Here is a 15,419-nt window from a genome sequence, read left to right on the forward strand (position 1 = left end):
TATTTTCAAAGCATGGTTGCTATTCAAGTAGCCTTTTGGGAGATGGAAGATATTCCTGGCTGGGTGTGGTGGCTCACACCTGTAAACCCAGCACTTTGAGAGGACAAGGAGCTTGAGTCCAGGAGTTTGTGACCAGTCTGGCAACATGGTGAAACCCCATCTCTATAAAAAATACACACACACACACACTCTAGCTGGGCATGGTGGTGAACATCTGTAGTCCCAGCTACTCAGGAGGCTAAGGTGGAAGGACTGCTTCAGCCCAGGAGACGGAAGTTGCAGTGAGCTCAGATCGCGCCAATGCACTCCAGCCTGGGCAACAGAATGAGACCCTGAAAAAAAAAAAAAAAGATATTCCCCAAAATCGATTCAGGACCCACATAAATCAAATTGCTAGTTTGTTTTTAATAATTACTAATTCAGCTGAGGATGTCATCTAAAATTATCTGTCGCTTCCAATGTTTCACCTTTCACTCACTACAATTACAGTTTAGCCATATCCTAAAAACTCATCTCCGTTCTGGAATGTAGTAAGGAAAATGGAAAAAACAAACCAGAGTAAACAGTAATCAAAACAAGGGAAGCAAAGTTTTTCTCCTCCCAGCAATTAATGTGAAAACCCCAGGGGGTTCTGTAAAAAAGGCAGGTCCATGAATGGATTTCTTCTGTGTTTTTGGTTTAACAGTATATGATAAAGGGCCCCTACAATCTGATTTTTCAAATGTAACACAGAATTTAAAAACTGTTACCTTTACTAGGCCTTCGAAAGATACACATTTTATTGAATTACTTTTAGACGGTAGCAATTATAATGGATCTCACAAGATACATTGTCTAATACAGTAACCACATGTGGTCATTTAAAGCTTAATAAAATTAAAAAATTCAGTTCCACATTTCATATGCCTCATAGATAAATGTAGCTACTAACTAGTGTATTGAATAGCACAGGTAAAGAACATTTCCATCACTGCCGAAAGTCATACTGGACAGAGCCACTCTAAACTTACTATTAATTTTCAAAAAGAAAAACTTTTAGGATATGATAAATACAAAGACATTTTTCCCCCTCTGCTGTATTCTAAACCCAAATAAAGTTTTTGTCTTCCATTAGTCTCTGATTAAAAACGTACTTAAAAGCCTATCCAGGGAAATTACATTCCCATGTTTTTAAGCTAGAGAGGGAAAACTGAATTTTTAATAAATTAATTAGAATGTTCATGTCCTTGAGAAAGTGATTATATTGATTTTCATTTCCTCTGTTTGTATAATACTAGAGTCATAATTTTATTCTCATTCTAGGATCAAAAAGCAACAAATTCCTCAAGGCAGCAAGAATATACTGACACTATGTTAAGATTAATACTTGAAATAATTTCTAGCATTTTTTCTGGGTAATTTTAAGAATGAGTCTAAAGGGGCCGGGCGCGATGGCTCACGTGCAATCCCAGCACCTTAGGAGGCCGAGGCGGGCGGATCACGAGGTCAGGAGATGGAGACCATCCTGTCTAACACGGTGAAATCCTGTCGCTTCTAAAAGTACAAAAAGAAATTAGCTGGGCATGGTGGCGGGCGCCTATAGTCCCAGCTACTCAGGAGGCTGAGGCAGGAGAATGGCATGAACCAGGGAGGCAGAGCTTGCAGTGAGCCGAGATCATGCCACTGTACTCCAGCCTGAGCGACAGAGCGAGACTCTGTCTCAAAAAACAAAAAACAAACAAACAAACAAAAAGAATGAGTCTGAGTCTGCAAAAATTACTTTTACCATTATATAAATTTTTAGCTGGGCTTGCATGGCCAGTAATGATTTAGTGATGGCAATAACATGAGCTACAAAGAAAATAAAGTTCTAGGAGGAACATATTTAGAAATATGAATTTGAAATACAGTTGGTTAAATTCACTAGTTCTTTCAAAAAGAATCTGTAACTCTTAATTCCTAGGCCAATGTCAGTCACCAACTGTAGTGTAGGACCCACAGAATACCGCATTTCCAACTGACCCCAGCCAGCACACCGCCTGGCACACAGCCGACATTCATTCCAAAGGAGTCATGAAACTATCACGTGGTATATTCATTCAGCAGACTTTACTTATTAGTTTTCAAGCCTTTCACAATGCCAATTCCCCCAAAATTAACAATGTCTCTCAAAATCCAAGAAATTCTGAAGAAATAAAATGTGTACTGTATTTACAAACACAAAATTAAAAAATTTTAAGATTATAAAAATTGAAGAATTATGTCATCTGTCAGGTGAGAGTGTCAATCTGCAAAAGCAATTATTTTTAAAAAAAGAAACTGGAGAATCAGTCAAGTTCAAGAACTGTCAGATGTTATTTTCTTACATGGCTTCCAACTCATTTTATACAGTTAAGTTCGAATCCATAGCAAAGGTAATAAAACTACCAACTGACCTTGATAGAAACTATGGAAATTTATAACAAAATTTCAAGTCATTTTAAAAAGAATAGAAGCCTTGTTTGCTCCTACAACGCAACAAAGTCTAGATTCTTTTTCTTGATAAAAATCTTACTATTCTGAAAATCTACCAAGAGATTTATGCGTAAAATATTTGTAATAACTGTTTTACATGTGTGGTGCCTTTAAAATAATATATCTGAAGACTAAATGTGTCATTAATAAAAAATACAAACAAAAACAACGGCTAGAATAGGAAAGACTGAAAGTGCCAATGACAGAAGTCCTTTGATCACAGACAACCTCTATGTTCCTCTGTAGCTCTAATAAGCTGTTATGAATACGAACAACACGTATCTTACTTGATCTCTTAGAGACAAAAATACAGATAGGGAGATGGGAGTTATAAGGTGTCCACAGATTCATCATTTGAATCAAAATAAAACAATCTGAACATCATCACTGCTTCTATCACCATAGCGTGATCACATTCAGATTGAAAAGGTTTGAGTCCATTCTCAAAGACGGATGCATTTCCACTTTCTCCACAGTACAGTCTGGCTTCACTGAGTTACCGGTAAAGACACGGGCACCTGATTAGACTGAGGTGCTGGAGACCCACTGTTCATAGCTTGTGGGGGCACTGCAGCTGGTTCCATCTTGCTAATGTGTGTGATGAATCGAAGACGAAGTTTTAAAGCTGGTTTTAAGTTACAGATAATTTTCTCTACCTAAGAAATAAAAACACATTAAAACGTACTTTAATCAGAGAATTTCAACTTCTCACATTTAAAGCAGGATTTACACATATCCTGAGACAATAAACTAAGGAGTGGCGTGGGGTAGATGAGAAGTTTCTCAACATGTTCTGTGTTTTACGAAAAGCAGATATAATTCTTTCTTGCATGAGAAACAACACATTCTCCCTCACACACACCCATTATATATTCTATATGCATGTTTGTACATGAACCATATGTATATTCATATATAGGCATATACTTACAAAAGTATATCCACTTATCTAGCTAGCCAGTCATCCCACTACCAAAAGCTAGCAGAGTTTACACAGGAAATTTCATACATCCAACAAGCTGATCATTCTTTTAAAATGCCATCTTTACAGAAGCATGAAGCATAATTGTATTTTAAAGTTCTTTGAATAACTCATGTCTGCAACATTTATATACAAAACTAATTATTTTTGTTTTGATTTACACTTGGAATTAACTAAATAATATTAGATCTACTCTTTTGAAAAACACTAAGGACACAAACACATCAAGTCGTTTCACAGCTTTCTTAGCTTTACTCAAATGCTCTTTGACCTTTTCCTTTCTGTACTCCCTTGTGTTAAAGTTTCTTAGGCCCAAATATAAAGAATACTTTTTTTAAAAAAAGCAATCAATTTCTTTTATAGTTTCTCTGCATGTTCTGTGTTGTAACAAAAGCCGATATAATTTCTCTCTTTCTTACATGAGAGAGAACAGGTCAACTCTCTTTGACACTGCTGCTGAGACATAAAGGAGTCAACCTCCTTGGTATCTCAACCCAAAGAATTGGGAGGGGTATCTCAACCCAAAGAATCAGTTATGATTCAAGGTCTTTTTCTACTTTCAGACATCCCTATTAGGAAGTTCCTCTTCATATGCTAAGTCAGGATGTCCTCCCTTTAACTTTCCCAGAATTCATACACCCTCTAAAGTGACACAGAACAAATCTAATCCCTATTCCAAATGAAAACCCTCCAAAATGCTGAGGGCATAAATAATGCCCTAGGATTTTTTTCTTCAGGTTAAGTATTCCCATATTCTTTAAATGCTCTTCATGAGTTAGTCTCTAGTCAGGATTAGTCTAGAATCCTGACTTTAGTCTTCTAGTTATGCTGTGGTTTGTCTAATGTCACCATGAGTGTTAGGAGAAGTAGGACCTCCTTTTCTCATAACACAACAACCTCTCTGCTCGTATTTCAGCAGCCATATCCCACTGTTTCTCCCTAATGAGATTATTATTAATTAACCCTCTAGGTCTTTTGGAGGAAAAGTACAAGAAATTATAACATGTATTTACTTTAATACTACATCTAGAATAATATGCCTCTGTTGCCTAAAAAGGTCTCAAACCCACCCATTTTCCTTAAAAAAAAATTAGACAAAATAAAAATAATCACTCAAACCAAAAAAGTCTATTACTATATGTTCAAGTTTTCTAAATGAAACATCATTAAAAATAATTAAACAAATTCAACTTACTTGCTCTTTCACGCTATCACCAGTAAACATATACTTCATGTGATATAGGAAGTCGCAGATGGGATCCATGTAATTTAAATGGGTGCTACACTGGTCGACATTCAGCAGCATGTCATAAAACGCCACACCAATCTATTTAACAAATAATGTAAAATTATTTAAGTGATTAAAAGCGATTCAATAATTCAGCACGATGCAGCTGGGCTCCATTATAACACTCACACTGGGGGATACTGTCTTTGTTGTAGAGCTGTCATATACTATACATACCTCTATGCACATGAGATATGATATGGCTTGCATTTTAAAAGAATCTATAGTGCTACAAAATGCCCCTGATAAGGCTTAAATAAAATTTCTCTTCATAGTTTAGTAATTTATCTTAAAATTAAGAGATAAACAATCCCCTTTCTAGACACCAGCTCTTGATGTCTAGGATAACTCCACTCCTAGGGATCCTTTGGTTTATACTTTCTTAGTTCCATTTGGTAGCTCTTGCTTTAAGGTTCTACTCCTAGGTGCTTTCCTTGTTTTCGACATCTTGTTAGAAGTGACTGACTTCATCCATTCTCATGATTTTAATTAGTTCCTCTGCATGTAAGATCTCAAGTGTACTTCTCCATCCTTAACCTCTTCTCAACCTTCATAATGGGTATTTCCCCTGCATCTCCAATTCAATACATCCCACCCTAAATTCATTACTGGCACACTAAGTCCTCTAAAGTTGCTCTTGGATCCTGTTAAACTAGTTTCACTACTAATGGTTGTGACCTGCAGTTTCAATAACACTGGTAAAAAACCTAAATAGATACTTCAGAATTTAATCATGTCACAGGAAATCCAGATTATATTTTACCTCTATCATACAACGAGTTCTCTCTTGCTGAAATCTTTGTAAAAATGGTCCAACAAGATGGTATACATAAAGCAACTGGAATTCAGTCTTCACTATAGGAAGAAGCACTTCAGTGAGAAACCTAAAATTTGAAGATAAAAATAAAAATCTCCTGTGACTTGAAATCATTTAAATTGTTTGAATTTTGTTAATACAGTATTTACAAAGTATTATAACAAAACATTTTTTAAAAAGTTCCTTTTACTTTGGTAACAATAATGTTTCTAATTAATCTCACATCTCTCACTGGCTATTACTTTCATTTGATTGTTTTTATTTATTTATTTTTTTGAGATGGAGTCTCACACCGTTGTCCAGGATGGAGTGCAGTGGCGCGATCTCAGCTCACTGCAACCTCTGCCTCCCGGGTTCAAGCAATTCTCCTGCCTCAGTCTCCTGAGTAGCTGGGATTACAGGCGCATGCCATCACGCCTGGCTAATTTTTTTATTTTTAGTAGAGACGGGGTTTCACCATGTTGGCCAGGATGGTCTTGATCTCCTGACCTTGTGATCCACCCACCGCGGCCTCCCTAAGTGCGGGGATTACAGGCATCCGCCACCACACTCAGCTAATTTTTTGTATTTCTACTAAAGATGGGGTTTAAATCAGATTTAAGTCATTCTTAATTGTAAAACTACTGATAGGTGAATTATCTGAAATAAAAAGAGAATAACCTAACAGAAATGCCACTCTCAAGAAATTTCAATCTAATTAATACCATTATTATGGTCAAGAAAAATAATCAGGAAATAGGATAATATCAGTTATTCAGTTTAAAAGGTAACTTTTGGGATATATTGTGGAAAAAGCATGCATTTGACTAAGCTTCTTCAAACTATAGTGGAAAACTAGATTATTAGATTATTACTAGCACATACAAGTCAATTTTTAAAAAACAATTCTGAAGCAAAAGGAGGTTTCTGATCAACTTACTTTGCAAGTTGTTCTTTTTTTGTTGTTTTTTTGAGATGGAGTCTTGCTCTGTCACCCAGGCTAGAGTGCAGTGGCGTGATCTCGGCTCACTGCAACCTCCGCCTCCTGGGTTCAAGTGATTCTCCTGCCTCAGGCTCCTGAGTAGCTAGGATTACAAGGAGCACACCACCACGCCCAGCTAATTTTTTTATTTTTAGTAGAGACAGGGTTTCACCATGTTGGCCAGGATGGTCTCGATCTCCTGACCTTGTGATCCACCCACCTCAGCCTCCCAAAGTGCTGGGATTACAGGCGTGAGCCACCGCGCCCGGCCACGAGTTGTTCTAATGAATGAAGTATATACCTCATCTGTTAATGAGATTAGAAAAAAAATGAAATACATCAAATTTCTTTTTTTTTCAGATGGAGTCTCACTCTGTCACCAGGCTGGAGTGCAGTGACGCGATCTTGGTTCACTGCAACTTCCAACTCCCTGGTTCAAGCGATTCTCCTGCCTCAGCCTCCTGAGTAGCTGGGGTTACAGGCACATGCCACCATGTCCAGCTAATTTTTGTATTTTTAGTAGAGATGGGTTTCACCATGTTGGCCAGGATGGTCTCAATCGCCTGACCTTGTGATCTGCCCACCTCGGCCTTCCAAAGTGCTGGGATTACAGGTATGAACCACCGCACCCAGCCTATGTCAAATTTCTTTAAGAAATTATTATACTTACTTTGGAATGAGAGAAAGTTGTCCGATGCTAGAATGGTGCCACACAGCATGTGCGAGAGCTAATGTATAGCTACAACTCATCTCAGAGTAGGACTGATGACAGGCAGTGAAATCAAAGAGGCGGAATGGATAGCCAACCCACTCTGTTTCAGACGTCAAGCTGGGGCTGCTGATGACACTCACAATTCGATCATGAAGAACAATCCAATACGGCTCCTTTAAAATTGGAGGAAGGCTAGTGAAAAATATCACTTTTCCAGCATTCCACCCCAAAGTCTAAAGTAATAGTGTTTTCTCATTCTTTAAAGTTTTCTATTTCTCCAGCTTCTGCACATACAGTTGGGTGACTTTGTAACTGGTCAAATTAAGTCAGTAACAACCTGGGTGAAGTACCTGTGAGTTAGGGGGCTCCATACATGTATCTGTCCAGCTCATTTAGGTACCTGATATATACTATGCAGTAAATCAATTAATTTATCAAACAATAAATCTATAATTTTATTATTTATTTAAAAATAATAAACTTGTTAAAAATGTGTGTGAAGGTCAAAGAAAGGAGTCTTCATGTGAGCTGGAAAAGTCAGGGAAGGCTTCATTCACTGAGAAAGGAGGCTCTAAGCTAGCAAAGAATGAACAGGCTTTAGAGAAGGTGATGGAAAGAAGTAAGCTCTGGAATACGAAAAATGTCTTATTCACTCACATTCAGAAGTACCTAAAACATGTCTTAAGCACTATGTGCAGGAACAAAAGCTGTAGATATACAACACGTTAAGTGGCCAAGAGTAGATCAGGCTATGATGTAAAGACTAAAGTTGGATAGGTAAGGTGGTACCAGAAAATGCAGAGGCCTGTAAGTCACATAGATATATTTAGATCTAATACAGAAAGGCAAACACTAGTCACTGTAGATTTTTAAAGCAGTAATAATATGAAAAAACTTTAAAAACATAAAATACTTCATTAACTTGCATCCTACATGCATCTTTTTCTTTTTGCTGACATGGAACAGCTGGCTATATTTCATCACTAAGCACGAATCACAATTATTAACTCACTGGTAGGGCAGTGATGATCAAACCAATTGCATTCATCCATGCTGTAATGTTCTCTCTTGGCACTAAAGGCTGACTGCAACCGGCAAAAAACAATGTTTAAGTATGAATTTATAAAAACATTTTAGATGGTTGACAACAGATCTTATTTTTAAATAATATATCTAATTCAGAGGATCGACAACTAATCCATTTCAATAAAACAATGGGGAATTTTTTATTGAATAAAAATGTAATAAGTATAAAAACTCAAGAAGGCTTTTTAAAAATACTTCCTCCCCAATCATTATCCCATACTTAACGCTAATTTTTAAAAGAATCTTGAAAACAAGATGAAGAGAATCTTGTTTTAAGTGACAAGTTAACATTATGCCTATACTAAATATCAAACTGCTATTAATGAGCAGAAGTAGGAACAAACCCGGATCTTAGGATCCTGTCCAGGGCACATTCCATAACTCCTATATCACAAAGACAAGATTTGGAACCAGAAAACAGTCATCATCCAACGTGCATCAGCCTTTCAGGAACAGGTTTGTCTTAAAGCTCCAAATAAAATACCATTCTGTTTGCAAATAAACAACGAATCTTACTGCATGAACCAGAATACATACCTTTTCAGGACAACATTTAGAAGGGCATTCCCAACCTCTTTGCCTGAAACTGCCAAGGCCATGAGCTCCACACAAGTAACATGGAGAGCGTGGGCAGCTGGGTTGGGAAACTCATTGAATCTCCAGTCACAGTTTGGAAAGGGACCAGGAGATTTGCCAGCCATAGGTACACACAGTTAGGGCAATAACAACTGGAATATCTCATCTGATTATCAATTTATCTGATTATGAGCTGCCAAGAAGTGATTTATCTACACTTAGAGAGATTAAGAGGCAAATACAAACCAAATGCAAATGAGTTTGACATGACTGAAATGTATTAAGAGCAACCATGTGATTAACCACAGGCATAAATGGTTGGTCTTACAGGTAGGTTCTTATAAATATGACATAATAGGCACAGATGCAACCAAGATATACCTAGGTTTCATAAGCCTATTTCTTTTAATAGTTATACGACATTAATATGAAAATTATTTTATAATGAGTCATTCTGTTGCTTCAGAAAATAAATTCCTTTGTGTAGGAAAATAAGTCATGCTCATTTATGTAGAATTTCTCTACCTAGTAACATAGTGGTATGGTTATAGACATTAAGTATAGAGTGCTAATAACTGAAAACATAAAATCAAAATGAAGAAATAAACATACAAGTATATTTTCACTAAAATATACCTTTTCCATAAAGAAAAATTTATCATTTATTATAATAAAAACATTAATTTTTTTAAAGTAACAAGATCCTACGTTCTCCAGCAGCACACAGATGCATGTGCTACGAAACACAGTATTTAAGAATAAGATTTTTTCTTTGAAACGAATCTCCATAAAGTCTATTTTTAAATATAATTTTTTTTTACCACTTATCCTCAAGTTCTAAAATAAAAATTTTAATAGAATTTCAGCCTATCTGGCATGATGCTGCAAATTTAAGATTTCAAACCTTTACAGAGATGAAAATGGAAGTGATCTTAAAAAAATTAAAACCTTGAAATATATAAAAAATTACTTTAAAAAGCAAAAATATGTTCTCATAAATCAAAATACCATTATTTCTGGAGAATCTGTAAAATCACAATAAAAAGGATATTATCGACTAGTCTGCCAATCAATCTGCAATAGTAGGTGTCATCTGGAACCCAAGGATTTTCCTCTCGTGCATTCATAGCGCACTTCAGGTAAGTGTCACTTAGACACCAGCCCTGCGGTCGATTATCCTTGAGAGAGCCAATGATCGCATGGACGAGTTTTCGCTTGAGAAATGCGCGGTCTCTCAGGTGCATTTCATAATAGTGCAGAGTATTATACAGATAAGTCACTGGACGATCTGCCAAGAAAAAAACATACCACCACAATGTTTAACTGGTTACTAACAACTGTGAAAAACTGACTAACTGCTTTCCAGATAACTGGAAAACAGCTCAGAAGATTATGACACAACTTCACATGCTGGGCAATTGTATACTATGAATATTTTAATCTGAGGATAAGCAGAAGGCTCAGAATGCTTCTAGTAATATACAGTTGTATTTGTATCTGTTTTTATTTAAGTGGAAGCAATTCCATTTCTGAAAATTTATCCTGCATAAATTTTAATCCCTTGACATACAACAAGGGATGTCACTGCAGCCCTGTTTACACTAGCAAAAGATGAAAAATCGCCTAAAAGGTCAAAAACAGGGGACTGATAAAGTAAATTATGGCATGTATGAGGTAGCTCTTTATGTACTAATACAAATGACCAACGCTAATACTTTATAAAGTTGAAACAAACAGGGTACAGAAAAATATGTGTAATATATTTTACTTGTGTTAAAAACAAACAAACCAAAAAACCATCCAGGATATCTAAGAGGGGATGGCAAGAGACTGGTAACATTGGCTGCCTCCTAAAGAAAGAAACTGTCTAGCTGGAGGCCAGGATGGGACTAATTACCTTTCACTGTATACTCTTCCCCACCAAGTGTGTATATTACCTAATCCAAAAGAAAAATGTTTTTAAAAGAATGCTCACTTGAACTTTATGCCTATTCCATCGGGTTAACACACAATTCATACTTCTGCTTTGAGGGAAGGTATCTTAGATTAAAGATGAAGCAGGACTGCCCGCCAGACATTTTGTTCCCACAGTGGCTGCTCCAGGACCTTCACATTTCCGTCACTGACCCTGCCACTCTCCAGTTACTATGCTTACAATTTTAGAGTTGTCTTTTTCTTTCAATATTCTCCTTATAATCAGCCAATCAAGTCCTGTTCCGTCTTTTGTGACCATTTGTCCCTTTTCTGTCATTTTCAATGCAACCATTGTTGCTTAGATACTAATCACACAACTGAGCTTTTTGACATGTCCTTGAAATGGCTTCCTCCTAAGATTGCTGCCAACTATAACTGGATGTAGCTTTCTGAAATACTGTTTCCTATGCCATGATCATACTCAATAACTTCCAGTTGATTATTATCTGCAATTATAAAATCAGCCTAGCATTCAAGGTGACCTAAGTTAGGTACAATCTGTCTTTCCAACCTTATTTCTAGAACTCTCTGGTAAGAATTTTCAATTCAACCCAACATAGCAATTCTTCTTCAAATATACCTTATTTTATCTCCTCCATGATTTCCCCCAAATGATCCCTTCTGCCTCATATGCTGTCTTTTCCCTGATACTGCTACACAGTTCAAATCCTACCCATCCAAGAAGGCTGCCAAGATCTGTTTAGTTTATAGTAACATCACCACTTTTGTTTGTATTTTTATGTTGTATATTTTATACTTCATGGCACCCTCCACAGTACTTATCCTCAAAACACTTCAATTTAAAAAAATTAAAATAAAACCTTTAGAGCCACTATTAACATCTGGTCCTGCCCAGCCCACTTTTGATAATGGAGGTATTAGATGAAATTAAAATTTGAAAAAGCTCACCATGAAATTTATATAAGCCTCCTAGGTGATCCAGTAGAGTCTCCAATGATTTGGATACTGGAAGCAACTCTAAAAATCTGTGGATTACTATATCAAATACTGGAAGGAATCGAAGACACACATTCCCAAAATAGATGGGCAGATAGGGAGACTGGATCTGTACAGGAGGGTCCACCTGTTCCGCAAGGCCCTCAAAATACAACTTCTCTGGATATTTCTGTGGAATTGAGAAGATGATACATTTATCATCTTTTTAAAAAAAGAGCATTTTTTAAAAAAATTCTCTTAAAAGAGCTAAACGTGGAAACATTTAGATTTTTTTTACAAGGAAACATTTTAAATTATACCTCATTACACTTAACTTCTTTTTATACAAGTACTTATGTCCACTAAACTGCAGTTGCAATTTATTCTCAATGTTACAGATATTCTCAAACCTTGAAGAAGTTTAGAGAGCTAACCTACTTCTATATAGAGCAGAGAAAAAACATTAGAACCAGAGAGAAAACGGCCAAATCAGTTCATCAAATGCTCAAGTATGGTTTTATAAAAGTATTATTTTAAATACTAATTAGAACTAGTACCTTGTGATAATTCATGTGCTTGGTGTGCCAGTCATTCTGTAACCAGTGCTCTGGGGAATTTTCCTTCACAAAGTCACTTACTCGATTTCTAAAATCGTTTGGTTTGAGTAACAGCAACTGAATTATGAAATAACAAACCTGGGCTTCATTTCCTTCATGACTACGCATGGCCTTTGAAGAACAACAGAAAAATTATATGAAAATGTTCAATCTGTGCGAAACCATGAGGGCCATTTGAAAGCCTAAATTTTAACAAAGTAAAATCTCACCACCATAATTTCCTTAGACGTCTAGTCCATCCCAAACCAACTGTTCAGTATTCCCCAAACATACATGACCTTTCTTGCCTATTTTGGTTTACTATTCCTTCTGCCTGGGATGTCCATCTTTATTTTTAAAAATTTAATCTATCTTTCACATCTATCACCTAAGCAGATAAGATTTCTCACTGTTTCCTGGAAATATTTTTTCTGCACCTCCACCTTATCCTGTTATCTTATTGATTTATAGACTTACATTATTTCCCCTAAAATATAATAACTACTTTTATATCTATGCTCCACAGCTAAGGGGTTAACGTTAAATTATGCCACTCCAAATATCACCACCATACAATTTTTTTCAACGTGGCATTTTCCAGCCGACTTCAGCGTCTTTTTAAAAAATCTACCGGAAGGCTAGGCGCGGTGGCTCACGCCTGTAATCCCAGCACTTTGGGAGGCCGAGGCGGGCAGATCATGAGGTCAGGAGATTGAGACCATCATCGCTAACATGGTGAAACCCCATCTCTACTAAAAATGCAAAAAAGTAGCCAGGCATGGTGGTGGGCGCCTGTAGTCCCAGCTACTTGGGAGGCTGAGGCAAGATAACTATGTGAACCTGGGAGGCAGAGTTTGCAGTGAGCTGAGATCACGCAGCCTGGGTGACAGAGCAAGACTCTGTCTCAAAAAAAAAAAAAAAAAAAAAGAAAAAAGAAATCTACCAGAAATAGACATCAAAGTCAAGAGAGAGAGAGAAAAAAAAAAACATTTGGGGAATGTTTGCTACCAAAGTGTACAGAAATGGTTATATTAGCACTCTGTAAAGAAACACAGTGACTTACTGCTACTACCTGCCTCTAGTGGGAGTTTTGGAGAATCAACTCAGGGTCTAATAGCTCATATTTTTAGAGTATCACAAGGCTAGGACCACATCTATTTTATTTACTTCTATACCTTCTATACATAGAACACAGTTGATATTCAATATGTACTTATTAAATGAATGAATAAGGAAATTGGGGCCTGAAGCAGTGGCTCATGTCTGTAATCTCAGCACTTTGGGAAGCTGAGGAGGGAGTATTGCTTCAGCCCAGGAGTTCAAGACCAGCCTGGGCAACATGGAGAAACTCCATCTCTACAAAAAAGTTAAAAAGAAAAAAAAATTCGGTGGGTATGGTGGCATATGCCTGTAGTCCCAGCTACTCAGGAGCCTGAGGCGGGAGGAGATTGCTTGAGCCCAGGAGATTGAGGCTGCAGTGAGCCATGATCACGCCACCGCACTGGGTGACAGAGTGAGACTCTGTCTCAAGAAACAAAAAACAAAACAAAAAGAAAGAAATTGGAAAATTTGTAGTTCTTTAGGGAAGTGACAGCAATGCTTGATATAGTATAAATTCATTAAATCCTTCAAAGCAATATAGAGCAGATTGGCATAAGATATATTAGTCATACATCTTGATCTAAAAGAGAATAAGCTTAGAAACATATATTTATTCTTACCAGGCAGAGAATTAATCTGTCCAGTGTAACAATGTTATACTTCCATACCATGTCATTAAGAATTTCAATGCATTTATTGAGTTGCTGACCCCCTGCTGATGTAGAAAACTCATATACCAGAAAATCTGCAAATGTCCTCACATGGGCTACCAAGGCCCTGGCTCCAATTCTCTCTAATACTCTGGAAGGCAGAGAGTAAAACATAAACTCCATTGTTGTATGGATACAACAATTTGCCAAATGGAATGCAAATTAGGTTTCTGACTTACCTATAGCCAATTTGATTAATATGATCTGTTTCCAAGAGCATTTTCCAGAGAAGACAAAGAAAGAGAGGAGGGGAGCCCTGCATAGAGAAGTGGGTAATAATGTCGTTTTCATTGCTCATTGACTTCCACTTCCTATACTCCTCCTCCACATTTTTTTTCAGATTAAAACGGCTTTCCTGAGGCACATTATTTTGTTTGAAGAACGCCTAAAAAGAGGATCAGAAGTTTATTTCATTGGTTATAGTAGAAAGAGCACTGGATATGCAGTTAATAAACCAGCTCTAGGCTTGATTCTGACATTAATAAACTTTAGGTGACCTTGAGCAATTGAGCCATTAAGGCCTGAATTTCTGTATCTGGAAAATACATAAGCTTAACTAGATTATCTCCAAGATTCCTTTTCCTAGATTTCCTAAACTGAAATTATAAGCAAGCCTGAATTTAAAGCTTCTTCAATCATCTGTTGATACTTCCACCAGTCTTAAAGAGAAAAAAAAGAATGAAATGTCTCCACCCTTTGGCTACATATGTTAGTGTCTCTAAGGAAAATCCACTGCACTAGCCCAGTGATTCTCAGAGTGTGGTCCCAACACCAGCAGTATCAGCATCATCTGGTCTTACAAGAAATGCAAAATTCTCAGACCTTATCCCAGATTTACTGAATCAGAAGCTCCGTGGCTGGGGCGCCAGCCATCTATAGCTTAGCAAGCCCTCCAGGTGATTTGGTAAATTTGAAAACAAATGCTCTAGCCCTAACAGGAGTTACGAAAAATGGACGTTCATCATGCCTAACATTTTTTCTGAAAAGGAGAAGACAGATGAGGTTTGCCTTTCTCCCTACTAGAAAAGCCAGGTTTATAGTTTTTCTGGGAGTAAAAAAAAAATTCAGTGAAGTGTCATATATGTGCACTCTGTGAAGTTCCATTACATTATACTTCTCCCCATTTCAGTTCTATGAGAGAGAAAAAATTTTCAGGTACTATGTTAATTTTCATGAGATTCTGAAAC

General features: G+C 36.9%; 1 protein-coding gene across 3 annotated transcripts in view; it reads right to left on the minus strand.

Annotated features, from left to right (window-relative positions):
* Window positions 1-2,071: 2,071 nt before the first annotated feature.
* Window positions 2,072-15,419, minus strand: part of LOC105465608 (mediator complex subunit 23) — a 47,625-nt gene continuing 34,277 nt past the window's right edge. For all 3 annotated transcript variants that reach the window (XM_071096474.1, XM_071096473.1, XM_011714140.3), the window contains 11 exons: window positions 14,412-14,617; window positions 14,143-14,323; window positions 12,383-12,553; window positions 11,799-12,015; window positions 9,967-10,203; window positions 8,877-9,042; window positions 8,266-8,338; window positions 7,212-7,426; window positions 5,527-5,647; window positions 4,671-4,802; window positions 2,072-3,149 (listed from right to left, as the gene is read on the minus strand). In XM_071096474.1, the coding sequence (XP_070952575.1) occupies window positions 2,982-3,149; window positions 4,671-4,802; window positions 5,527-5,647; window positions 7,212-7,426; window positions 8,266-8,338; window positions 8,877-9,042; window positions 9,967-10,203; window positions 11,799-12,015; window positions 12,383-12,553; window positions 14,143-14,323; window positions 14,412-14,617 (1,887 nt within the window). In that variant the 3' untranslated portion in view covers window positions 2,072-2,981. The remainder of the gene's footprint in view (window positions 3,150-4,670; window positions 4,803-5,526; window positions 5,648-7,211; window positions 7,427-8,265; window positions 8,339-8,876; window positions 9,043-9,966; window positions 10,204-11,798; window positions 12,016-12,382; window positions 12,554-14,142; window positions 14,324-14,411; window positions 14,618-15,419) is intronic.

Source organism: Macaca nemestrina, chromosome 5, assembly GCF_043159975.1.
Source record: "Macaca nemestrina isolate mMacNem1 chromosome 5, mMacNem.hap1, whole genome shotgun sequence".
NCBI classification, from domain to species: Eukaryota; Metazoa; Chordata; class Mammalia; order Primates; family Cercopithecidae; genus Macaca; species Macaca nemestrina.